General features: G+C 28.4%; 4 protein-coding genes and 1 long non-coding RNA gene across 18 annotated transcripts in view; 3 read left to right on the top strand and 2 right to left on the bottom strand.

Moving 5' to 3' along the window:
- LOC141525267 (retinol dehydrogenase 12-like) overlaps nt 1-8,271 on the top strand; it is a 44,891-nt gene extending 36,620 nt beyond the window's left edge. The window contains exons 1-6 of one of the 3 annotated variants that reach the window (XM_074239673.1): nt 10-46; nt 6,912-6,990; nt 7,054-7,328; nt 7,403-7,525; nt 7,870-8,065; nt 8,137-8,271. In XM_074239673.1, the coding sequence (XP_074095774.1) occupies nt 25-46; nt 6,912-6,990; nt 7,054-7,328; nt 7,403-7,525; nt 7,870-8,065; nt 8,137-8,263 (822 nt within the window). In that variant the 5' untranslated portion in view covers nt 10-24 and the 3' untranslated portion in view covers nt 8,264-8,271. Of the gene's footprint in view, nt 1-9; nt 47-6,169; nt 6,405-6,911; nt 6,991-7,053; nt 7,329-7,402; nt 7,526-7,869; nt 8,066-8,136 lie in introns of those variants that run through there. The other 2 variants (XM_074239672.1, XM_074239674.1) reach the window with 2 other exon arrangements.
- Nucleotides 1-24,998, bottom strand: part of Aralar1 (calcium-binding mitochondrial carrier protein Aralar1) — a 28,738-nt gene extending 3,740 nt beyond the window's left edge. The window contains exons 1-11 of one of the 6 annotated variants that reach the window (XM_074239663.1): nt 24,782-24,998; nt 21,181-21,237; nt 20,697-20,839; nt 20,522-20,637; nt 20,137-20,453; nt 19,309-19,605; nt 18,880-19,245; nt 18,458-18,793; nt 17,894-17,996; nt 17,486-17,576; nt 16,924-16,969 (exon numbers count right to left, since the gene is read on the bottom strand). In XM_074239663.1, coding sequence (XP_074095764.1) covers nt 16,924-16,969; nt 17,486-17,576; nt 17,894-17,996; nt 18,458-18,793; nt 18,880-19,245; nt 19,309-19,605; nt 20,137-20,453; nt 20,522-20,637; nt 20,697-20,839; nt 21,181-21,237; nt 24,782-24,826 — 1,917 coding nt within the window. In that variant the 5' untranslated portion in view covers nt 24,827-24,998. The other 5 variants (XM_074239665.1, XM_074239668.1, XM_074239664.1 and 2 more) reach the window with 5 other exon arrangements.
- LOC141525273 (uncharacterized) lies at nt 3,684-6,164 on the bottom strand. Of its 5 annotated transcripts, none has more exons than XR_012478830.1 (5): nt 6,053-6,164; nt 5,675-5,753; nt 4,908-4,947; nt 4,575-4,841; nt 3,684-4,337 (listed from the first exon to the last, which is right to left on the bottom strand). XR_012478830.1 is itself a non-coding variant. In XM_074239683.1 (5 exons), exons 3-5 carry the CDS (start codon nt 4,979-4,981, stop codon nt 4,211-4,213), a joined length of 468 nt encoding a protein of 155 aa, XP_074095784.1. In that variant the 5' UTR covers nt 4,982-5,090; nt 5,675-5,753; nt 6,053-6,164; the 3' UTR covers nt 3,684-4,210. The 5 variants fall into 5 exon arrangements, 3 of the variants coding, with proteins under 3 accessions (XP_074095784.1, XP_074095783.1, XP_074095782.1); XM_074239683.1 differs by having other exon boundaries at nt 4,908-5,090; XM_074239682.1 differs by having other exon boundaries at nt 4,908-5,045.
- Nucleotides 9,057-16,646, top strand: LOC141525341 (uncharacterized). The gene is made up of 14 exons (XM_074239792.1): nt 9,057-9,180; nt 10,022-10,143; nt 12,137-12,218; nt 12,288-12,448; nt 12,733-12,833; nt 12,922-13,016; nt 13,091-13,137; nt 13,790-13,892; nt 14,538-14,659; nt 15,249-15,336; nt 15,391-15,563; nt 15,643-15,740; nt 15,814-15,905; nt 16,363-16,646. The coding sequence occupies exons 1-14, from the start codon at nt 9,105-9,107 to the stop codon at nt 16,629-16,631; spliced, it is 1,629 nt and encodes a 542-aa protein (XP_074095893.1). The 5' UTR covers nt 9,057-9,104; the 3' UTR covers nt 16,632-16,646.
- On the top strand, nt 22,109-24,768 carry LOC141525274 (uncharacterized). 3 transcript variants are annotated; one of them, XR_012478831.1, is made up of 3 exons: nt 22,109-22,247; nt 22,320-22,357; nt 22,902-23,073. It is a non-coding gene; the product is annotated as an uncharacterized LOC141525274 (long non-coding RNA). The 3 variants fall into 3 exon arrangements; XR_012478832.1 differs by adding an exon at nt 23,862-24,768 and having other exon boundaries at nt 22,149-22,357; nt 22,902-23,085; XR_012478833.1 differs by adding an exon at nt 23,165-23,477 and having other exon boundaries at nt 22,149-22,357; nt 22,902-23,085.
- Nucleotides 24,999-26,658: the final 1,660 nt, after the last annotated feature.

Here is a 26,658-nt window from a genome sequence, read left to right as displayed (position 1 = left end):
TTGATTAAAAAATCATCACGGCTGATGATCGTCAGGATAATCGGAGGTAGGATTTGACGTGAAGGTTCATACCTTAGGTTAGGTTAGCTTAGGCGGTAGGAAAAAACAAACGATAAATATAAAGATATTTTTTAAATAAATAATGCCTAATGTAATGATTAATTATTAAGTGACAATGATATCATGTTCTAAAGAATTATCGCTTTTGATTGATCGGTTAGGAGAATTAAAAGCGTAACTTGAATCTTCCATTTGGTACATATCACCTAAAACAAGTAACATTACGAGTAATTTACGTAGATTAGGTTCATTTCATCATTTGTATTTCGCTAGGTTATTTATTTTTAAGAGGATTAAGGGGATTGAGAATATCTAATATCTTGAGATCTATGGGAGATACATTAGCAAAACATCAACATTTTTAATAGGAAATTTCCTAAGCTACAAATTTGCATTCTTATAAATTTCTCCTAAAATCAATATTTTAGGAGTTATAGCTACTTTTATAGTTCCTAAATTATGATTTTTCATTTTTTATCAAGTCAACACTATATAAGTGGCTGTATCTCCTAAAATATTGAAGATAGACTTAAAAAGTAGGAGTATTTTGGATAGGAAATTTCCTAAGCTACAATTTTTGATTCCTATGATTTTCTCCTAAAATCAATATTTTAGGAGTTATCGCCCTTTTAAAAAAAATTCTCAATCCACTAAAAGTCATAATAAATATTTAGAAAAAAAAAATAAACAAATATAGAATAAAAAAAAAATATATATATATATATATATATATATACATACATATATACATACACACACACTATGTATTATTTTTGACTCATTTATTGTGAGCAAAAAAAAATTGGTTATTAAAAAAAATAATTTATTTTGAGGCTGGTCCTCAGTTTTTTTATAAAAAATTTTAACTCGGTTGCTAAAAAATTTTAAAAAATTACGTCAACTTATAAAATAAATTTATCTAATTGTTTAAAATATATATAATAAGTACTATACATATATATATATATATATATATATATTTATATATTAGCTTCACCCGCCTTTACTTCCGGTCACATATCACTAGAAAATCAAAGTAGGACATAAAAAAACATTTAAATGAATATATATATATATATATATATATATATATATATATATATATATATATATATATATATATATATATAAGATATATTTATTTTGTTTATTTTTTAAATTACGAGTGCCTGCAAATCCCTGTTTATATTTTATTAGTTTTAATCTGTTGCCAAATAAAAATAGAAATGATGAGCTAGTTTTTCTTTCCTCGGCTTTTCTCGGGATAAAAAGTTATTGGATAACTTTAATAAGAAAGTTAATAAGGATAAAAAGGGAGACTTATCAATGGGGAGTTTATCGAAGAATATTATTAGTTATCTTGCTAAGAATATGAGATATATATAAAAGTAGGAGGGGGAGTTGGTTGGGAAATTTACCGAGCAATAATTTTCATCTCTTATAAATTTCTCCTAAAATCAATATTTTAGGAGATATAGCCACTTTAGTGTCTTTTTTAAGTCAACACTACTTAAATGGCTATATCTCCTAAAATATTGAAGATAGACCTGAAAAGTACGAGTGTTTTGGATAGGAAATTTCCTAAGCTACAATTTTAGTCTCTTATAATTTTATCGTAAAACCACCCCTTAAAAAGTTACAGGCCCCCAAACTCCAAGAAAAGAAAAACTAGCATCTTAATATTCTTAGCACGTAAGCACAGTCCTCGTTCTCAGCATTGTCTCATCCCTTATTGTCATGTATTGTCTAGTTGTACAAGTTTTCCCCCACCCTAAAAAACAAAAAAAAATCCTAACGTCGTTTGTTTCGAGTTAAACAAAAACTTAAGTTTCTTTCCCTCATCAGAAGAAAATCAATCACCGGGAAGGGGTACTTGTTATATATACACAATATATATATATATATATATATATATATATATATATATATATATATATATATATATATATATATATATATATATATATATTTATATGTATATAAGGGTGTGAGTTTTACAAAAACCAACCCCCGATAAATACAATCAATAATAATTAATAACGAGCTTGAATTTGGCATTCAATATATATTTAAAACAATCATAAATTTTTTAAATTAAAAAAAAAAATCATAGTTCAATATCTGTGAGGATCAAATAAATGATAATAATTATGTATAAATATATGATATATATATATATATATATATATATATATATATATATATATATATATATATATATATTATTAAATGTATGAGGCATATATTTACCGTAGATGATCCTCACGACTCCTTCTACAAAGTCAAAAGACAATTAAAGCTACAATAACTGTAAAAAATGTCACTTTTACGGAGTTTTTTTTGAAATTCTGGTGCTGCAATCGCTCCTACGAAAAAAACAAACTATACAATTTTGTAGGGAATCAAATTTCCTATAAGAAAGTATTAGGTTACTTTTATCGTAGAATCGATATTTAGCTCGGAAAATCGATTTAAAGTTTTCGACAAGATGGCGGCCGCGATACACAAAATGGCGGCCTAAAAGCTACAGGGAAGTCAATAGGTGGATTTTATAGGATATTTTCTGCTCTATGACATGCACCTACTGACTTTTCTATATGATTTATCTTTGAGGGGTAAAATGGCGAATTATACTGTAAAAAAAAATATATATATAAAAATGTATGATATCTATATATATTTATATTTCCTGTCGAGCTTGCAAGAATACTATCAATTAGAAATTATGAGATAATAATAATGATAATATTAATGATGATAATAATAATAATAATAATAATAATAATAATAATAAATATTTAAATTGTGTAATGCTTGCAATCAATTATTTAATAATTAAAAAAAAAATGCTTGGCTAGATTATTTAGGAATTAATTCTATGTAAGTTTTATTTGGTAGAAATGTATAAAATGGTGGAATGCAGCGGAAATTTTAGGAAAATGGCAGGGACCATGTTTAAGTTCTAAGCGTTGCACTCTGAATTTTTTTAGAGAAGGTTAAGTAATTTTTGTGGTAGGAAATATGAAAATTTTCTAATAGGAAATTTCCTAAGCTACAATTTAGGATTCTTATAAAATTCTCCTAAAATCAATATTTTAGGAATTACAGCCATTTAAAAAATTAGTCTAAAAAGAAAAATTATTTAACCTTCTTTAAAAAATAAATCTAATAAATTAGATAGAAAAATAACACGTGGTATATACATAATAATAATTGATAACAATAATAGTCAATTACGACAGGCTTTAAAGGTCGTAATACAACGATCTTCGCGTGCAATCTTGGCTTCTAATGAAGTTTGTACCTATTTAATCTTATTTTTTACTTTTTCATTTATTTTTCACTCCCGACTATTTTTATTTCTACTTCTAATTAACAATTATAAATAAATTAACATAAACATTTTTATTTTATTTATTATACTTTTAACATTGTATGTAATAGTATACTGTAATTGTAGTTAAGAACAAAAAAAAAAAATATATATATATATATATATATATATATATATATATATATATATATATATATATATATATATATATATATATATATATATGTATATTAAAATAAAATAAATAAAATGAATGAAATAAATAATTAAGTCATAGATCATTTTTATTTTTACCAACTTCTTCTGATACCATTTTTTTTACCAATTTTTGTTTATATTTTCTTAATTAGATTTCACATTAGAACTGATAAAAATTGCTTTATTATGCCGTGACTGTTCTGCGTTTTACTTTTTGAAATTTAAAATTTAAATTTATTAGAAAAACCGCGAATTAAAAAATTTTGAATTTTTTGAAATTTTAAAATTTTTTCTTGTAGGAAATTTAATTTCCTACAAAAAAGGTCCTTATCCGCGAATTAATTGGACCAATAGTTAAAAAGTTACAAAAAACCGCGAATTAATAAAAAGAGCAATTAATAAATAGCTCTTAATTAATAAAGAGCAATTGTTTTTCAACGGAAAGTTTTGACGAGTGTTTAAAATTTTACGGCCAGCAGAAGAACGTCGAAATAAATATTTTCGAGCCGCTGGTTCAAAAGCTTAATGAGAGTTACAATGACGGAAGTTGATAATTAATAGAAAAAAAATCAAAGTTATTTGTAACTTAGATTTTATTGGAATTAATAAAAATCGAGCTTAAAATTTCATGCGGCTTCCGCTGAGTTCTTTGACGTACCGCTCGATCTCGTTGACATTTTTCATGATTAACTCTTCGTAGTTGCGAAGGCAATTAGAGGTCTTGAGAGTAGTGAAGCATTTGTCCCTAAGAAAAAATTTTTTTTTTAAAAAAAATCATTCCTAAATTATGATTTTTTAGATTTTCTTGTCAACACTATATAAGTGGCTATATCTCCTAAAATATTGAAGATAGACCTAAAAAGTAGGAGTGTTTTGGATAGGAAATTTCCTAAGCTACAATTTTGAATTCTTATGAATTTTTCCTAAAATCAAAATTTTAGGAGTTATAGCCCTTAAAAAATAAAAAAAAAAAAACATTTACATGCACCGCCAATAGACGTTGTTCTTCGTCGGTTGCATTTCGACGCAATAGGAGCACAGTCCTTGCATGACCCTTCCCATTTGCTCATGGTAGCTTCCGTTGCACTTTAGGTACACATAGAACCCCGGATCAAAGTGGTGGATCCTGCTCGCGCCCTTAAAGTCCTTCAGGAACTTTAAATAGTGCGTCGACTCTATTACTTCTGTTTCATTTACCACCACGGGTTTTAAATTTTTTTCTGCCACTTTTTTGGGCGGCTCTGAGCTTCTAAAATTTTTTTAATTAATTAATAATACACTAAAAAATTATTTAATTAATTAGTTAATTAATTACCCAGATCCACATTGAAGAGCGCGATGAAAATTTAAAATTACTATCAGAGCAAAAAAAAAATTTTTTGGGTCCATTGTTTTTTTATTTTTTTTAGAAAGTGTCGCACTTACAATCAAAAGTTTATTGTCTTAGATTATTCTGTTTTTTTTTTTATAGATAAAAAATATTTATATATATAAATATCTATTAAAATTTAATAACTTTTCTAATAATTGTTTTTATCAGCGGATGTCTCTTATTTTCTAATTATAATTAATTTAATAAAAAAAAAAAAAAAAAAAAAAAAATGGACTTTTTTTTCAGAAAAAAAAAGTAATTATAATTAGTGATGCGAGACTAAATAATGATAATAATTTGTGAGTTATAAATAAATAAAATTTGGCTTTTTAAATAATGATTTCTGGTAAATTGCACTGTACTTTCTTAAATATTGATGTTTTCAAAAATATAAGCCCATCCCAGTGTTACATTGATCAAGAGCTTTAATTTAAGTACCCACATGCATTTTTCATATATACATACATATAATATATATAAATATATAAAATATATGAAAAATTGATGTGGGTATTCAAATAAAAGCTCTTGATGAGTGTAACATCGGGATGAGCTTGTATCTTTAAAAATATTAATATTTCACGAAATATAAGGTCAATTCTTAATTATGTATCTAGAGATATTTTCAAATTCAGCCTAAATCTCTTAATAATATAGGTTGATTTAAAAAAATAAAATCATAATTTAATTTAAAAAAAAAAAAAATTTACCTTGACCAAGAATCGAACCCTAAATTATCCCAATAGTAGTTTAACCAGTTTTGCAACTCGCCAATGTAATTTTATTGACCTGCGTCATATCAAAAAAATAAAAAATTGTACTTATAGAGAATTTAATCGCCAATAAGAATATCAAATCAAAAAATCAATAACGTGATTTTTTCTTTTTTTAAAATACTAATAAAAAAAAATTGATATTTTTAATTTACAAAATTTAATAATGATAATAATAATGACATTGACAATCCGGAGAGTAATAAAATAAAGTAAAAAAAATGATGCGTTAATGAATAAAGAGAAAGGAAAGGACATCTCAGTTGTAATAATAAATATCTGTGAATATATAACACACACAATATTTCATCTTACTTGTAAGATGATGAAAATTTCAAGGTAAATTATCAACTTAAATTATCAATGGTCACTTGGTCACTGACATACTTTAAATACGCAGTTTGTTTTTAAGTTCGCGTAAGTACTCTTGTCTGTTGTATAAGTGCGCCATTTTTAAAAAAAATTATGAAGCTTGTAAGTGCAATTTTTGTGATAATATTAGCGAGTGATTTGAATTTTATTAAGCAGGGAATAGGAATTTTTTTGAACGACTACTGCGACAAGTGGAAAATAGACGGCAGGATTAAGTTGGAAGGAAAAGTCGCTGTTGTTACGGGAGCTACGGCGGGAATTGGCTTGGAGACTGCGAAGGATCTTTATGGACGCGGTTTATAAATATTATTCTTAATTATTGTGATTTTTGGATATAAAAAACTAAATTTTAGTATAAAGAAGAGTGCAAGTTTAGATTTTTTATTTTTCCTAAGTCAACACTATATAAGTGGCTATATCTCCTAAAATATTGAAAATAGACCTAAAAAGTAGGAGTGTTTTGGATAGGAAATTTCCTAAGCTACAAATCAATGTTTTAGGAGTTATAGCCACTTTTATAGTTCCTAAATTATAAGTTTTCATTTTTTATTAAGTCAACACTATATAAGTGGCTATATCTCCTAAAATAATTAAGATAGACATAAAAAGTAGGAGTGTATTGGATAGGAAATTTCCTAAGCTATAATTTTTTCCTAAAATCAATATTTTAGGAGTTACAGCCATTTTTACATCAACCTCTCCGATTTTCACTTTAAACTACAAAAAATGACCAAATTTTCACTCTTTTTCCCCCCTCCTACCCTCCTAAATCCTCAATTTTAATTTTCTCAAATATTTCCAGGCGCTACACTGATAATTCCAACCCGGAACATTCCAAAAGCTCAATCAGTCTCTGAAGAAATAAAAAAAAGCTTCAATTCGTAAGTTTAATCTTTTAATTCTTCAAAAATTCACTTAAAAAGTTACAAAAAAATATTTTCAAGGTCTGCCAGGGTGATTATTTATCAACTGGACCTCAATGACTTCTCCAGCGTCCGCGCATGCGCGGAAAAAATTGCCTTGGAGTTCTCGCGGATCGACATTTTGATCAACAATGCTGGAATTGTAGTTCGCGAGTTCAAAAAATCTAAAGATGGCTTCGAAACTCATCTCCAGACGAACTACTTATCGCCATTTTTGTTCACCATGCACCTGCTGCCCTCTCTGTCGAGGTCCGACCACGCGAGAATTATTAATTTGTCCTCTCTGCTTCATTTCGGTAATTAAAGTCATTTTTAAAATTTTTATTTCAATAATTTTAAATAATTTAAGAGAATTTTTGGATTTTTCCAGTCGGAAAAATCAACTTTGAGGATCTTAATTTGGAATACGAGCAGTTTAATGTCTGGGCAGCGTATTCTCAAAGTAAACTCGCCATGACGCTGTTTGGAAATGAGTTAGCGAGGAAATTTGAAGGTTAAGTATGGTGGTTTTTATCTTTTAGGTGGAAAAGTGGCTATAATTCCTAAAGTATTGATTTTAAGAAAAATTTATAAGAATGGAAAATTGTATCTTAGGAAATTTCCTATGGAAAATGTCTTAGTACTTCACTTCTATCTTCAATATTTTAGGAGATATAGGAACTTAAGTAGTGTTGACTTAATAGGAAATAAAAAAAATTGAAATTTAGGTATAAAAGTGGCGATAACTCCTAAAATATTGATTTTAGGAGAAAATCATAGGAATCAAAAATTGTAGCTTAAGAAATTTCCTACAAAAAACTCTACTATACCATAACCTTATCTCCAATATTTTTCCAGATATCAGCGTTTCAAACATCCACGTGTACACCGCGGACCCTACAATAGTCCGAACAAAATTATTCGACGACTTTTTTCCCGCGGAGATATCAAGTCTGATCAATCCACTGTTAAAAAACACGCGACAGGGTGCGGGAACTACCATCTACTGTGCAACGAGTCCTCAAGTTGCCGACGAAACCGGGCTTTATTATATGTATTTATAATTTATATTTTTAATAACTAAAAAAATTGTAAATTAAAAAAAATTTTTTTTAATTTCTTTAGAAACTGCGATACAACAGCGCCATCTCTGTACGCGTCAAGTCCAAGCCTTGCAATGAAATTATGGGCCCGGACAATAGAGCTCGTTGGTCTGCCCAACAATTATTTGTCAACGATTTTTTTAATTTAATTATTATTATTATTATTATTATTATTTATAATAATAATAATAATAATAATTATATTTTACTAAGAAGAATATGTTTAATTGCAAAGGGAGGGGGTAGAGGGAGTAGAGGGGAGATTATTTATGCATCAGTCTAGAAAATAAGAGAAAGAGAGAGAAAATAGAATGAATGAATTTTCCAGTCGTGCTCAGAGTTAGCGAAGAATTAATTACTGCTATTAATTAGCGCTAGCAAATGACCTGGACTGGTGTAGGTTCCTTCCTTTTTGTCTAAACTGCAATAAATTTTTAGGATGGATTTTTAAATTTTAATTATTCGCGGGGAATTAGTCAATTTTTTTATGTTAAAGTTGAATTTTTTGGATAATTTAAGGTTTATGATGTAAAAGTGATGATAACTCCTAAAATATTGATTTTAAGAGAAAATTATAAGAATTGAAATTTGTAGCTCAGGAAATTTCCTATCCAAAATACTTCTACTTTTTAGGTCTATCTTAAATATTTTAGGAGATATAGCCATTTAAATAGTGTTGACTTGTTAAAAAATAAAAAGTTGTAAGCTAAGTGTATTAAAACTATAACTAAATTTTCTTTTTGCTATCAGAGGCCTAAAATACATAAAAAAAATCTAATAGCAACACACCCAGCATTTATTCAGCTTCACCTTGATACACCCGGAGCAAAGTGATATAAAGCCGGTGAATTTTATCCGCGGTCCATTAGTTGACAAACCTGTCGACACATTCCGTCCTACCGTTTTTTTAATTTTTTTTTTTTTGTAAAACCACAGAGTGTTCTTCAAACTCCGATCACATTTTTCATCGTAAAATTCCATCGATCAAAAATGAATTTCTACGGTGTTTTCATTGTTTGTGGAATTTTCTCTGTTACCTACGCTTGTTTTGGAAAAAGCGTTCTTAGTAAGTATTTTTTTTTTATTTAGAAATAATTAATAATAATTTTAAAATATATTAAATATGTCATTTTATTATTTTGTTACTACAAAAATGGCTGTAACTCCTAAAATATTGATTTTAGAAGAAAATTGTAGGAATAAAAAATTGTAGCTTAGGAAATTTCCTAACTAAAACACTCCTACTTTTTAGGTCTATCTTCAATATTTTAGGAGATATAGGAACTTTTATAGTGTTGACTTCCTAAAAATTAAAAAATCATTGTCTAGGAGTTATAAAAGTGGCTATAACTCCTAAAATATTGATTTTAGGAAAAATTCATAGGAATCAAAAATTGTAGCTTACTAAATTTCCTATAAAAAATGTTTATATACTTTCGGTCTATTTTTAATATTTCAAGAGATATAGTAACTTTATAAAGTAGAGCTGACACAATGAAATATGAAAGATTATAATAATTCTTGCCTTAACAATATTATTATTGTTATTTATAAATAAATAAAGAAGAAATAGAGTATTAAATATCGTGTGAATAAACTAATGCGACATGAACGTAATTCAGGGGATCTTAACGGGTCAAGCGCTTCTTAAAGGCTTTGTTTAATGCCAAATATTTTATATTTATTTATTTATTCATTTAAGTATCTTTCTGCTTCAATTCGTGTTTATTTAAATGAAAATAAATAAAAGGAGAAAAAAAATAATACGGAAATTAGAGGGCACGGCTGATAGGCGTTACGTCTATTGTAGATCGCTATTAGGCCGTGGGAAATTTAAGTTAATGACATATTTATTTATTTTTTGAATTTTTTTGATCGCAATTTATGATTTTGGTTTGAATTTACAGAAGCGGGAGCTGTTTCGTGTCAAGATAAGCAGACGATATTGGATGAGCATAATCGATTACGGCAGTTAATAGCATTAGGGCAAGTACATGGCCAGCCGCCCGCGACAAATATGATGGAAATGGTAAAAAAATTTTAAGTTAATTAGTAATTATATATTATGTGCTGTAAAAATTACTATAACTCCTAAAATATTGATTTTAGGAGAAAATTGTAGGAATGGAAAATTGTAGCTTAGGAAATTTCCGATCCTAAGACACTCCTACTTTTTAGGTCTATTTTCAATATTTTAGGAGATATAGCCACTTATATAGTATTGGCTTCCTAAAAAATAAAATTTCAGTGTTTAGGAAATATTAAAGTGGCTGTAACTCCTAAAATATTGATTTTAGGAGAAAATTATAAGAATGGAAAATTGTAGCTTAGGAAATTTCCTATCAAAAATGTTTCCTATCAATTATACTATGGGTCTATTTTTAATATTCTAGGAGTTATCGCTATAAAATAATTCAATACGATATTTCGTGATAATGACGGTAATATTTTCCGATAAAGAATTCCTATAAAAATTTATCCGAGATTCCTAGGGTTTTATCTAAGACAGATTCGATTGTCTCTGTATAAGAGGGACCACTGCCAACGTTGCTGGGTTTCTTCTGGATAGCGATAATCCTAAAACAAACCCCCAATTATAATTATGATCGTAATTCCGGCTGATTTTCCGTAAGGATTTTTTTGTTAAAAAGGATGAAATTTTATCAAGGACTTATACATACTGTAAGATCTCCCGTGTAACAATTAATACTCAAAGGCTCCGTTTGATTCGTCATAATAATTAACATACAATGTAACGGATCGTTGGAAGAGCCGCGGCTGTACATAACAAGTATAGTGTATCTTCTTTCAGTTCCAATAATTTGAACTCTTGCACACTGGACGTAAAAATTATGCCTGTCTCTCACTCCTCTGGTTCTTCCTTCAGCGACTAATTTTTTCCAGCCATCTCCCGCGAATTTATGCACATCCAGATCACTTCCAGATAATAGCAATTCGTATAATTCATTATTTTCTTCATAATTAGAATTATTCGTTGAAAAAGACAAAGACAAGCTTGCCGTTAAAATTAACGACATTAAAAATAATTTACACATTTTTATTTTATTACTTGCTTCTAAATCGGGGAACTAACGATTGATGGAAAGAATAAGTTCTTTGTAAAATTAATTTATCTTTTAAATAACCCTCAATTCCATTATTAGCTCATTTTTTTCTTTATCTTCTAATAAAATTGGTATTAAAGTAATTAGTACAAAAATTCCAATGCCACGTGGCTTATTTAATGTACTTTACTTTAAAAATTACTTTAATTTTTTAAAACATTAGGATGATTATTATTATTGTTGGAAAAAACAAAGAAAAAATTTTTTAAGTCGTAAATAATTTAGTTACTATAAAAATGGCGATAACTCCTAAAATAATGATTTTAGGAGAAAATTATAGCTTAGGAAATTTCCTATCCAAAACACTTCTACTTTTTAGGTTTATTTTCAATATTTTAGGAGATATAGAAATTTTAATAGGGACTAGGAAGTAGAAAATTAAAAATTATTGTTTAGGAACTATAAAATTGGCCATAATTCCTAAAATATTGATTTTAGAAGAAAATTATAGGAGATTAAAATTGTAGCTTAAGAAATTTTCTATCCAAAACACTCCTATTTTTTAGATCTACTTTCAATATTTTAAGAGATATAGGAACTTATAGTGTTAACTGAGGAAAAAATAAAAATACATTATTTAGGAGCTATAAAAGTAGTCATAACTCCTAAAATATTGATTTTAGGAGAAATTTTTAAGAATAAAAAATTGTAGCCTAGGAAATTTCTTATCGACAATTTTTCTATACTATGGAGCTAAATTCAATATTTTAGGAAATATAGCCCATTTAATTATCAGCTCTTTTTTTTTTAATGCTCACCCATTTAATCTCCCAAAATAAACGAAACAGCAAATGCATTAACGGCTTAAACTGTACATTTAAATCCCCTTAAATTTTCCTGTTAACATGTCTGCTCTTCCATTATTTATTATCACCATTACTGTCGCTATAATTTCAGGTTTGGGATGACGAGCTCGCTTCTATTGCGCAAAAATGGGCCGAAACCTGCCCGGAGTCCCACGATACTAATCGCCACGTTCGTGAGTTCAATTAATTAATTTTTAATTAATAAATAAATAATTGAAAATTAAAAATTTATTTTTTTTTAGGAAGATTCGCGGTGGGACAAAATATTGCCCGAACTTGGACCACAAGGCCCCCGGGGCCTTTTGACGCAGAGCCGAATTGGCGGAGACAAATTTCCGGGTGGTTTAACGAAGTTCAATTTTTTCAAACGGGAATACCGAGATCTTCGGGGCACTTTACACAAGTAAATATTTTTATTTTTCTTTTAATAATATAGATTAATTAAAAAAAAAAAAAAAAAAAAAAAAAACCCCGACCCAGGATCGAACCCTAAACTTTCCCAATAATACTTTATCGACTTTCGCAACTCGCCAATTCAATTTTTTTACCTACGTCGGATTGAAAAAATAAAAAAATGCACTTATAGAGAATTTAATAGCCAATAAGAATATCTAATCAAAAAATGAATGACATTTTTTTTTTATGACTGAAAATCAATATTAATATTTTTAATTTTTTTTTTTTTAGATTGTATGGAGCGATACTTTTTTAATCGGCTGTGGATATTCTTTCTACTACGATCCCGCGAAGGGGTACACTAAAAACTACGTCTGCAATTATGGACCGAGGTATAAAAAAAGAATTTTTTTTTTTTATAGAGATTGAGTAGATTTATATGCAATTCAGAATATGGAAAATAGAAAATGAATTTTTCAGCGGAAACGTTCTTGGCTACCCGCCATATCAATCTGGGCAGCCCTCCTGCGGCAACTACGGGTTATCTTACTCCAACAGATACGCCGGACTGTGTTGTAAGTTGATTAAAAAGTTTGATAATGGAAAGGAGGAAAAAAAAGTTGATCTTATTGTGGAAATTATGTTTCAGCTCGCGGGAACTATTATTATCTCGGCGCGCTCTGCGGATACGGCTATTGAATTGTTATTGTTATTAGTTTGATAATTATCAGATTTAGAAGAATTATATATGAGTCTTAAAATTTTTTTTCTACAAGCTGTATCACCGAAAATATTGAAGATAGGGTTGAAGTACCAAGACGTTTTTTATAGGAAATTTCCTAAGCTACAATTTTGTATTCTTATAATTTTCTCACTTATAATTATTACATTAACTCACAATGATAACTCCTCACCCCTGAAACAATTATTGTAACCTTTCAAAACTATTTATATCCCTTTTCAATTAATATCCCAATAATAATAAAATTCAATAAGTTAATTAATTACACAAGCTCCCGCATCTCTAGAGTTTAAAATAGCAATAACAATGTTAGAAAAATCAACTGTAATTAACGCGAGCTATTAATAAAAAATAAAAATAAAACTGATGACTAAATCAATTATAACCGTAACAAAAAAGCAGCATGTTTAGTTTTAATGACCCTTGTACTTTTAATTTCCAACCAAACAATCAAACTATCGTTAATTACAAAGAACAAGACAAATTAATTACCGGGATCGTAAATTCTGATTTAACGAGCTTCGCGGGAAATATAACTGCGGATCTTCGGGCAGCTAGCGGAGTTTGTTCAAGTCAAAAATTTAATTAGTATAAATTTTTTTCAAAATGATGGTCAAATTTTTTTTGGTAAGAATTTATATATTATTTGCGATTTTTATTTTGAAAATCGATGGAATGAAAACTTATTGTCCTGGAGTTGAAGTTTTAGGTAAGTCTTACTTTGTTATATTTTTTTTGTAACAAAAAAAAAATTTGGCAAGCTCATGTGTTAGACTTTTAAGTAGCATCGCGACATAGGTCCTGAAATTCTGAGAAAAATGAGTACTCACACTTGATATTCGTCTTTCAGCTTTGAGTCAAAAAATCGCGTTAATAATTTATCAAATGATCTATAGATCATTAATCAAAATTGACTTACGACCGAATGAATCATGAGACGGCTCGTTTTACTCGGGAGTTATCAAAGATTAACAATTTTTAATTAGTTTATTTTTAAAAAAATTTCTAGATCCATTAATCGCCTCATTAATCATTAATGAAAAAGAAAAGTTTTGTATTTTTAAAAATTATTAATACTGCGACCTAGATCTTTAAATCCTGGTTAAAATAAGTACCTACAACCCTTATTAATTAATATTTGTTCCCACTAAAAATCGCATTAATAATTAATTAAATGATCTATAGATCATTAATAAAAATCGACCTGCGGCTAAATGGGTCGTGCGACACATCATTTCACTCAGAATAAAATAATCTTAAAGCCTAGCTACCTTATTTCACCATAAAAAATTATCCAGCGGAAATATTCCTTTATTTGTTCATTAATAATTAATTTTTTTTTTTTTTTTTATAGAAACTGGAGGAATTTCTTGTGAATTAAAAAATGAAATTTTAAAAAAACATAATGAGCTAAGAAATTTAATAGCTAGTGGAGTAGTTGACGGACAGCCTCCGGCAGAAAATATGAGAGAATTGGTAAGAATTTTTTAATTAATTTTCCAATATTTAATCTGAAATTTTCAATACATATATATATGGCCGTGTAATTTGAAATATGCAAATTGTGGAAATTCACGTTCAATCGACCGGAAATGTTGTTATATATATTTAAATGCAGGAATAATATATGTACTTTGTAGATGTATGTATTTACATATGGATGATGATATGTATGTATGCATATAGGACGGAAAATAAATATATACATGTGTATGTGCATGGAAAACCGCAGCAGTGATTAGAGTAATGTGTCTGACAGTTCCAACAAACCACATTTCATTAAATGAAACCCTGTTTCTTGGTATTGTTGTTATTATTTTAGATGTAAGCGTTATTGTTGAGGAAGAAGAAAATTTTGAAATTTATGGAAGATTGCAGAAAAGTGGCGATAACTCTTAAAATATTAAGTTTAGGAAAATTGTAGCTTAGGAAATTTCCTATCCAAAACACTCCTACTTTTTAAGTCTATCGTCAATATTTTAGAAGATATAGCTACCTATATAGTGTTGACTTAACGAAAAATGTTCACTAATATTTCTATTTTTAATCGATTTATTTATTAAAGTACTGGGATGAAGAACTAGCAAAAGGCGCTCAAGAATGGGCTAATTACTGTACATTTGCTCACAATCCCGAAGATGAACGTCGCGTTGGTAAGAAAATTCTTTTAAAAATTCAACAAATTATTTAATTATTTTTTGCAACAGGGCGATTCAAAAAAGTGGGTCAAAATATCGGAATAACTCGAAGCCGTGCAAAAAAACCGCCGACGAAGAAGGACTTCGTGAAGCAGATAAAGAAGTGGTTTGACGAGAACGAGTCCTTCAACTTCAACCCTATCAACCCTACAGATATCGCGACATCTGGACACTATACTCAGGTTAGTAAATAAAAAAAAAAAAAAAATAATTGTATTTGTGTTAAATCAAACTTTTTTTATTTTCCGGGAATCGTCTAAGCTTGCGTGGGCAAACACCTATCTAGTCGGCTGCGGGTTCTCTAGATATCGATCTCAAGGGGTAACTTACCGACTGTACGTCTGTAATTACGCCGTCGGGTAAGTAACATTAGTCAAATTATTTATATTCAATCGGTAAAATAAAATTCTAAAATAACTAACAATTTTACAGAGGAAATTCCTTGAAAACTCTGCCGTATATCAAAGGGGAGTATAACTGTCCCGAGGAGTTCCCACCGTCGGCAACTTACCCTGCGTTGTGTGGTAAGCTTTCAAAGCTCGGAAAAAAAATATTTTGATCCAAAATTTCAATTTTCTGAAATTTTTTTTCTGATTCTAAAAACAGTCGAGCTTGCAAGCTCAACCTTTAACTTGAAGATTTCTTGAAAGCTCACAGATTTTTGGGTTCCTCGATGTTTAATTAACAAGCCCTCAAAATTTGGAGCATTTATATTGATTACTTCTTGCGAGCTTGCAACCTCAAAGCTTGACAAAAATTATCATTTCTAGAATTCGCTCCTGAGTTAAAAAAAATGACAGAGCTTTCAGTCGGAGCTTTAAATGGAGAGCTTTTGTAATAGATCCCATGTTTTTGAATTCTTAAGAGCTTACTTATTGTTCCCTAAAAATTTGAAGCTTCTATATTAATTATTTCTTGCAAGCTTGCAGAATGTTTGAAAAGATTTCTAGATATGAATACAATTGAGCTTTCAATTTTTAGCTACAGAAGGTCTGTCAGAATCCACCTGCGATTTAGATGAAGATAAATCGGTAAACTCGGCGATTTCGAGCCTGCCTCCAGCGATTGATTCACGAAAATCGCTAGTCGACGAGATGGAACAGTCGGCGATTGATGACGAAGAAATTCGACGAGTTTTCGGTCCAGAAGAAATCGAACCTACCGAGCTGGGGTCAGAAGGAATTTATGTCAGAGATTTGCACGTCGACGCAATGTACAATATTTTTTACTACTTAAAATCGCGTGACTGATTTTTAGTAGATAAATTTTCTGTTATCTTAATGAAATATATTTTATGATTAAACAGTTTAGTCTTGATAAAATTTTTTTTTATAAGAATTATAGCGCCTGCGACCTAAATCTTTAAATCCTGAGTAAAATGAATACCTACAACCCTTATTGGCCATTCTTCCTTCTTTGAAAAAATCGCGTTAATAATTTATCAAATGATCTATAGATCATTAATCAAAATCGACCTGCGACCAAATGGGTCGTGCGACACATCATTTCACTCGGAATAAAATAATCTTAAAGCCTACCCACCTTATTCCAGCCCAAAAAAATTTTCCAGAGGAAATATTCCAAAAAACTAAAAAAATTTAATTAAATTGAATTAATTATCAATGATAAATTTATTACAGTTTATTGTATTTACAATATATGTACCGGTTTCGTGTATTATTTATTAATATTTTTATTTAAAAATGAACGCACTGGGTGCAAAAAAAATATATTACTTTGTTTATACATTAATAATTAATATTTAATAATAAATTTTTTTTAGTATTTTTTATATATTTATTTATTAGGAATTGGTCGAGGGGCAGCTTGGAATCGGGGCAAACTAAGTCCAAATTTGGTCTCGATCCCTGAAAATATCGGAACTGCGACCTCGTATCCACCGATATGGTCGCTGTTTTTTGATTTTAGATCATCTGCGATTCCGGTAGATGGCACTTTTAAGTCAGACCCTGTTGGCCGACTGTAAAACATAATTTTTTTTTTTAATATCTCTTTCTACTCTTAACTAACTTACAAACTAATTTTCTTCGGTAGTAGTGGTCAGTATCCACAAAAAAAAAAAATTAATTAAAAAAGTACTCACGATCCACCAAAATCGACGACAAATAACCTCTGCAGTAACTCGTACGTAAACAAAGTAACTCCGAATTGCGGCGAAGATCTAAAAACTCGAGCTAAAAAAATAATTAAAATTATTAATGCCATCATTAATACTCAATCAATTAATATTAATTTTATTAGTTACATTAAAATAAAAAATCAAAAAATTATCACAGATTTTAATGACGACAATTAAATCCCAGGCAACATTTATAATAATTACTATTACTTACTGACGTAATTAGCCAAAATATTTATAAAAAGTAGAAGGTGGGGGTAGGGGGCCGATAAACCGAAACAAATTTTTTTAAATTAAAAATTACCCGTAGTATTTATTTAATCTTAAATGTTTTTAATTATAATTAATAGTGAGAGTAAGGTTAATACATACCTGTTGCGCCTTTCCAGAAGGCTCGTGCGCCCTCTTCGTGGTAAATTTTCCGCGCACAGTCTATCAACCCGCTGTAGGTTGTCTGTCCTTTCCTGGCTACGACCTTAAAAAAATGATTAATTCATCAAAAATTGACCCACGACCAAATGAATCATGAGACGGCTCATTTTACTCGGGAGTTATTGAATATTGATAATTTTTAATTAGTTTATTTTTAAAAAATTTTTAAGACCCATTAATCGCCTCATTAATCATTAATGAAAAAAAAAAAGTTTTGTATTTTTAAATATGATTAATACAGCGGCCTAGATTTTTAAATCCTGATTAAAATGAGTATCTACAACCCTTACTAATTAATATTTGTTCCTACCAAAAATCGCATTAATAATTTATCAAATGATCTATAGATCATTAATCAAAAATCGACCCAAGAGGAATCAGGTCCTGCGATACATCATTTTTTTCAGAATTTTGTCTACTTTTTAACTACCTCCTTTATTTTCCCCTCCAAAAAATTTAAACACCCTTAAATCACTTTTTTATTAAAAAATAAAAGATACTAACCTGCAATCTGGTTTTAATAACGTCGGCAGGTGTCACTAACGCTGCGGCAGGAACTCCAGCTATCGCGCCAGCGCATAGCAAGGATAACGGCGTGTTATAACCTCCTTCATCAGCGAGTTTTGCTTTGGTGTGAGCGTACATCGGGAAGTATATTGCGCTGAATGGAACGTCACGAAGTAAACAAGCTCTTGCTCCCTTGTAGAGTCCAAAGAGTCCCAATTCTTTTACCACCGTCCATGCACGAACTTTTTGAGCCCCCGCAATTTCTCCAGCTACTTGAAGCCTGATTTTTACTATCTCCAGGGGGTTGGTAAAAATTACTTGTGATCCTCCAGCCTGGAAAAAAAAATTTTTTTCCAAAATTAAAAAAATTTTTTTTTTTTCACAATTCAAAAAAAAAATTTTTTTTTTTTTTTACTTACACAAGCCCCGGAAATAATTTCCCCCAAAAGTTCAATGTTTCCATTTTTGTCCATAAATTTATCTCTAACAAAATCATTAACCGTGAGCTTGATAGCCTTCTCAGGAGCGACTCCCATCAATTGAGGAACAAGACCTCGATATAAACCAAAGAATCCTTCGTGCCTGATAACTTTTTTACAGCAATCAAAACTATTCCTGTACATGAGCTCCCCAATGAAAGATCCCGTGCGTTGATTTTGCATTCGCGTTTTCACCAGGTCGATAGGATAGACTGCTGTTGCTCCTACAGCACCTCCTATGGATCCCAGGACGAATCTGTAACCTGACTCCAGAATTTGGGTCCCTATTCCACGGTCAGCTGGACTCTGAAAAATAATTGTTAATTATAAATTAATAATTAATTATTTAATAAAAAATTTAATGCTTACCGAAACCGCTTTGATTTCCGCCAACCGCCTGGTGATATGTTTGAAATATTGCTCCGGAGTGATGGCCACAAGGTCGTTGTAAATAATCTTGGTGTTTTGCCGAAGCAGGTCGCACAAGTGAAACAGGATGTCGACCTCCAGGGGAGTGATCTGGGACATCATCTGGGCGGAATACAGGAACTCCTCCTTGGTCACTTCTTGGTATCTGTGCCCGTTGGTCGCATTCAGGTAGATTCTTTTCACGAGCTCCATGTTGTTTAGGAGAGAGTTGAAGGCCATGAAGTACGGGAAGCTCACCTGTTAAAATAACTTTTGAGTAGCTTCGCGACCTAGATCATGAAATTCTGAGAAAAATGAGTACTTACACTTGATATTTGTGTTTAGGCTTTCAGTTAAAAAATCGCGTTAATAATTTATCAAATGATCTATAGATCATTAATCAAAATTGACCTATGACTAAATGAGCCGTGAAACGGCTCATTTTACTTGGGAATAATCGAAGATTAATCATTTTTAATTAGTTTATTTTTAAAAAAATTCTAAGACCCATTAATCGGTTCATTAATCATTAATGAAAAAAAAAAGTTTTGTATTTTTAAAAATTATTAATACTGCGACCTAGATCTTTAAATCCTGATTAAAATAAGTACCAACAACCCTTATTAATTAATCTTTCTTCCTATCAAAAATCGCATTAATAATTAATCAAATGATCTATAGATCATTAATCAAAATCGACCTACGTCGAATCTGGTCGTGCGACGCGTCATTTTTCTCAGAATTTCATCTACTTTCCCAAAATCAACTTTATAAAACCGTAAATCTTACCTTACGACCTCCATGACCCGTAGTTGCTGCAGCGATCAAGTTTTCCTTGACTTCCTTGGTCAGCAAGTGACTTTTGATGCTCATCATGATCTCCTGGAAGTCCGTGATGGAGATAAACCCTTGCATGTCCTTATCGAACTTCTTGAAGGCTTCCAGAGCGTATTCCTCGTGGAAGTCGTGGAGAAACTGGCTGAACTCTCCGTAGGTTATCAGCCGCTTCCGATCCTTGCCGAAGTAGAGCTTTATAAAGCTACTGTCCATGTTGAAGGGCATTTTTTTATGCAGCTCGGTTTTTTTCATCACCTCAGCGAACTCGTCTGTAATTTATTTATTTATTTATTAATTGTTTATTTATATTAATTTTTTATTTAGTTATTTTTATTACCAAATGCAACCATTCCATTTCCATTGGTGTCGAACAATTGGAACGCTGTTTTGTACAACGCATCCGGGACACAAAGTAATCCTTCAAATGCTTGAAATTCCGCGAATGATATGAGTCTGTAATTTTATTTATTTTATTATTTTATTATTTTAATTATTTTAAATTATTAACTTACCCATCTTTAGAAGTATCAACGATTCCAGCGAGTAAAGCCACTGAATCTGGATTGTAGTCAGAATCTGTATAAAGTCCCAGGTAACTTCGTACAAAATCTGACGGGGTCATAAAACGTTCTCCATTTTTTTCTTGAGTTGCATACTGGAAAAAAAAAAAAAAAAAAAAATTAATGAAATTATTCTTAACACATAATTTCTTGCTTTTACTCAAAAAATTCCAATTGATAATCTTTAAGTAGTATTCCGTGACATAATTAATTATCAATATAAATATCGATAATATAGACCTTAGACCTCTGATTATTAAATAAAATTTTTATAAATTAATTAACTTATTTGACTTTATTTAAATCCATATATTTATTTTTTTTTTATAATAAATTGTTTTTAAAACTAATTTAATTTACAAATAAAGAAAAAAAAATTATCATATGTCTGATAATATAATTAATTCAGTATAATAAAATATAGTAATTTATTTACCTGATCAAATATTTCATGAAGACGCTCACTGTTTGCTCTCTTCAGGTATCCGGCTCCCTAAAAAAAAAAAAAAAAAAAAAAAAAAAAAAAAAAAAATTGTTAGATGAAATTTAAATTAGAATATATTATTTATTTTTTTTTAATTTAATTTATGATTACTGTCAACATCAAGGTCATTTTAGGTTATTTTAATATTTTTGTTTTATTATTATTATTATTATTATTATTATTATTATTATTGTCTTTTTTTTTAAGTTACAAAATTGAATAATAATAATAATAATAATAATAATAATAATAATTAAAAAAAATTTTTTTTTGCATTATGATTAATGTTATTATTATAATTTTTTTTTGTACACCTTACTGATAAATTTCATATAAAATTTTTAATAATAATTATAATTATAATAATAACAATAATAATAATAATTGTAAAAAATAAAAATTTTTTAATAAATTAAAAAATTTTTTATATTTTTTAACAATGACCTTGAACTAAATAAATCAATTACAAGTATTTATAGGTTACACATTTTGTAACTCAAAAAAAAAAAAAAATAAATAAAAACTGTCATTTTAACAGTTTTTATTTTTTTATAAATTTTTTTTTGTTCCAAAAAAAAAAATAAAAATTTAAAACAAAATAATTTTAGTAAAAAAATAAAAATTCTGAGAAAAAAATATTAAAAAGAAAAATACGTACGTTTGAAGGCATTATATTAAAATATTAATAAAAAAATGGCGGGTTTAATAAATACTTATAAAAAATAATAATTAATAATAGTTTTCTAATATATTTTATATTTTATATTTTATATTCCAGTGTCAATTGGTAAAACGTGACACTCACACACACACACACTATACTAAATTAGCCGAGTGCTTACCAGCAGACCAGCTTGCCAGTGATGAGCGATTATGAGACGGAAGATGGAAGAAGAGGAGAAAAAATTAAAAAATGAAATGGCAGAAGAGTGGGAGTGGGAAGAGGAAGGAATTTTATTCAATAGTACTAACGTACTAATTTGTTGAAACTTAGAGCGGGTGCTGGTGTCTGGTGCAGGGTACGTATAGTTTGATAATGTGTTACTTGTTGTATAATATATGCTGCTCTAATGTTTTCTTTCTAATTATAGATTATAGACGCTGATTTTAGTAACGGTTTTTTTTTGAGGTAAATTTTTAATTTTTTTATTATTTATTTTGCAATTTTTTAATTAAATTAATTTTTTTAATTTAATTCGACATTTAATCATTTTTTTTTAAAACAATTAGAAATTAAAAAAAAATATTAAAATGAAGTTAGCTGACATTTTAAAATTTTTATAAATTTTTAATTGATAAAGTTTCAATTAAATAATAAAAAAAAAAAAAAAATTTCACATGTAAAAAACTTTAAGTGTAATTTTTTAAAAATATCTTTTTAATTGTAATTTAATTAATAAAAAAAAATCAAAAATTTTCAGCTGATAATAATTTTTTTTTTTATATTAAAAAAAATTCTTAACTTTTTTTTTAATTATTTAAATTAATAAAAATGAAATTAAAGAATAGCTCCTTCTACTTTAATTATATTACAATAATTAATAAATAAATTATATTAAAAAATTGCATTAACTATTTTTTTTAAGCTTCTTAAAAAAATAATTATTACAAATTTTTGCTAGGATAAATATATTTATAAACGACTTTAATTAATCTATTATATCATTTTACAGGTAATTATATTCAACGGGATTGATTAATTATTGTGAAACTTGATTAACTTCAGTGATTTATCGTAATACAGTATGACACCTTAAATTACGGAGATTTTACGGCAAAGTACGGAGATTGTACAGTAATTTATTAATTTATCGTTATTGTACGATAACTTATCGTTAAAATAAGGTATATTTGACGGTAGGTTACCATTGGAATACGGTAATGCTAAATGGTTAATTATTAATTATTATTTTTTTTTTTTTTTTTTTTTTTTAAGAAAAACATCAAGATGAATGTTGACCAAACCAAGAATAAAATTTACTAAATTTAATTTTTTAATTTTTTTTTTTTTCAAAATTGCCTTCTCAGGAAGTATCCTCCCTGATTAAACAAATGATTTGATATAATTAAAAATGATTATTTTTTTAATTATTTTTAATCCTGTCAAATCATGTAAATCATTTTTAATCATTTTGTTTAATAAGGGCTTTCTCTTGGCAGGAGTTCATATACATTTTTTCTTTATATTTTTACATATACATATTCAAATATAGATACTCATTTAATTTAGTCAAATAATACATCTCAAAAAATTTTAATTAATAGGTAACTATTTTTTTTTTTTTTAAATATATATATTTAAATATAATTTAATTTTTATAATTAAATATATTTAATTTTAATTAAAAAAAAAAAAGTCAACTAATTTTTTATTAAAATAAAAAAATATTCATTAAATTTTTTATATAAAAACCCGGGAATTTTTGAAAAATAAATGAAATTTTAATAAAAAATCAGTGATTTTTTTTCTATAATAAAATAATAAGTGATAAATAAATAAATAATAATAATAATAATAATAATAATAAAAAAGAGTAAATACAGAATTTATTATCACTTGTTACTATAATTATAATTATCACAGTTGACTTAAAGAGACATACATGTCTGTTAATACGTAATAAAAATTGCAGGGGGTCTCTGCTAAGTCTTAATACAGCTCACGGCCATATCAGACACTTGCACTGATAATAATAATTAAAAAACAATTATATATGATATTATGTGTTTGCTTTAAATTTTTAAGTCCCCGATTAAATGTAAGTATAATAATAATTTTTTAAAAATCTTTTTGAGTGCATTGCGAATTTATTGAATAATTACAAGGTCAGAGTGTAATTAATCTTCCACTTCCGTGTGTAATTTTTCTGATTGATGTTTTTTAGGAAGTATTTATTTGTAATTGATCGATAAATTTTTTTTTTTGCAGGGGAAAATATTAAATTTTGCGAGGTCGTTTTGGAAAAATTGGTGTAACTCCTAAAATATTGATTTTAGAAGGAAATTATAGGAGACCAAAATTGTAGCTTAGAAAATTTCCTATCCAAAACACTCCTACTTTTTAAGTCTATTTTCAATATTTTAGGAGATATAGACACTTATACTGTTGACTTGATAAAAACTAACAAATTATTATTTAGGAACTATAAAAGTGGTCATAACTCCTAAAATATCAATTTTAGGAGAAATTTATATGAAATTAAATTTGTAGCTTAGGAAATTTCTTTTCCAAAACACTCCTACTTTTTAAGTCTATCTCCATTATTTTAGGAGATATAGCGACTTAAATAGTTCCTAACACAATTATTAATTAATCCCAAAATTTTCTATTGAAAAAATGAAAATTTTCATGACCCTGAAAATTTATTGACTAAATCTGAGAGTTGAAAATTGATAGTCCCAGTGACCTCGAGTACACATGTATATACTCGTGCAAATAAAATCGATATCCGTGTCACTCCGCGGCTCTCAAGGATAATTAAAATAACTAATTAATAAAAAAGCCAATTACTAACTAAAAAATGATAAATTTTATTTTAAAAAACTTACCTACCTCTTGACAGGTCGCGTTAACGATAAAATCATTTAACATTCCCATATAAAAAAAATTTTTTTTCAAAATTTATTGCACTTAATAAAAACCTCAATTTTTTTTTTATTAAAAATTATATTATTATTTTATTAGCCAACAAGATTGATATTTATAGCGAGCGAGGGCTATGATAATTTATTTTGAATTTATCTTCGGGTTTAAATTATTAAAATAACACGAGTGACGTTTGACCGACCAGTGAGGGACGGAGACAAATTGAACTGTATTTACTGATCTTGGTATTTAAAAATGGCCGCTAAAATTAGTTCTTTAGTTTTTCGATAGATGGCGCGGCAGTTTAATTTTTAGCGCGAAAAATTTAAATTTGAATTCAAACTCTGTGTATCTTCTTAACCAGCTCTCAATTCTGGACCAAATGACTACCCACAAGCTTATATTATCTCAATTTTTGCCCAATTTGCGGAAAATCGCGGAAAAACCGCGAAAAACTAAAATAAAAAAAAATCCTTTTTTTTTCAAATTTTTTTTTTCTTAAAATTTTCCTCTCCCCTCCCTAACAACCTTTTACCTCGAACTTTTCAAAATTTCATCAATTTTCCAAAAAAAAAATTTTTTTTATTTTTCCAGAAAATTAATTTTCTTTATAACTTTTCCAAAAATAAAAAAAAATAATTTTTTCTTTGAAATTCTTAACCGGCTCTTGATTCCGGACAAAATGACTACCCACAAGCCTATATTATCTCAACTTTTGCCCAATGTGCGGAAAATCGGTATTTCCGCGGATTGGGCAATAGTTGAGATAATATGGTCATGTGGGTACTCATTTTAAAGCTCTCTTCGTGGTCTTTTGATTTCCGGACCCCCTGACCATCTTACCCCAACAGAAAATAAAAAAAATAAAAAAATCTTCCTGATCTATTTAAGATAGAAAAATTTTCTTTTTTATCATCAAAAGTATTTAAAAAAAAATTTTTTATCCTATTTCTCCGCAATAGAGTGACGCAAGCGCTATAATCCTGACGCAATAAAATCAATATATAAAATATTCCAGGGGACTGTGAACCGTGCGCTCCCGAGATCTCTCACTGTACGTTGTCACACCGGCCGGTACACTCACATATTAATATTACGCAAAATATATAACACTTAACATAACACTTAAAAATATAATACTTACCGCACACTTTAATTCGCGACGTATTCGCACGTTAGTTGATTCTTCCACAATTACACTTATTATCCGCATCGCACTCTACAATTAATTAATAAATAATAATAATAATAATAATCTTCCACTGACCAGCATCTACGAATTGATTAAAGAGATAATAATTATACAACATACCAAAAAATATAAATATTTAAAAAAATATATCGTAAGTGTTGACAAAAGCTTTGAAAAAAAAAAAAAAAAAAAATATATATATATATATATATATATATATATATATATATATAAAATATATTATATATTTATTGAAAAGAGGTTACAAAGCTTTAAAAATGTCTGGTAAAAATGGTAATTATTTTAATTATTTATCCTAGATTTAAGATTAGGGTTGAAATAATAAACTTTGCTTAATTGTTTATGCGCAGAATCGTACTCATTATCTGACAAAGTTGTCAAGTTAGTAGGGAACTATTTCGAGTTGTCAAAAATAATTTAATAGCAGAAAATCACTTGCACTCATTTAGGCGTGTCCAATTTTCCGATCAAGGATCTAATGATTCTTGTACGGAAAATTGACCATGGTGTAGGCCTACTGGGGATCCCGCCATGTTAAATAATGGGAACGCATCTGGCACAGTACCTCTTTGGTGATGTGGAAAACTGTGCAATTTTTTTTTTTTTTACTAATTTTTTTCGAGTTAGGGTA

Source organism: Cotesia typhae, unplaced genomic scaffold, assembly GCF_013202065.1.
Source record: "Cotesia typhae breed Kobodo isofemale line unplaced genomic scaffold, CoteBio_Ctyphae contig_26, whole genome shotgun sequence".
Lineage (NCBI taxonomy): Eukaryota > Metazoa > Arthropoda > Insecta > Hymenoptera > Braconidae > Cotesia > Cotesia typhae.
The sequence above is the reverse complement of the archived record's forward strand: the minus strand, read 5'-3'. Positions and strand labels throughout refer to the sequence as shown.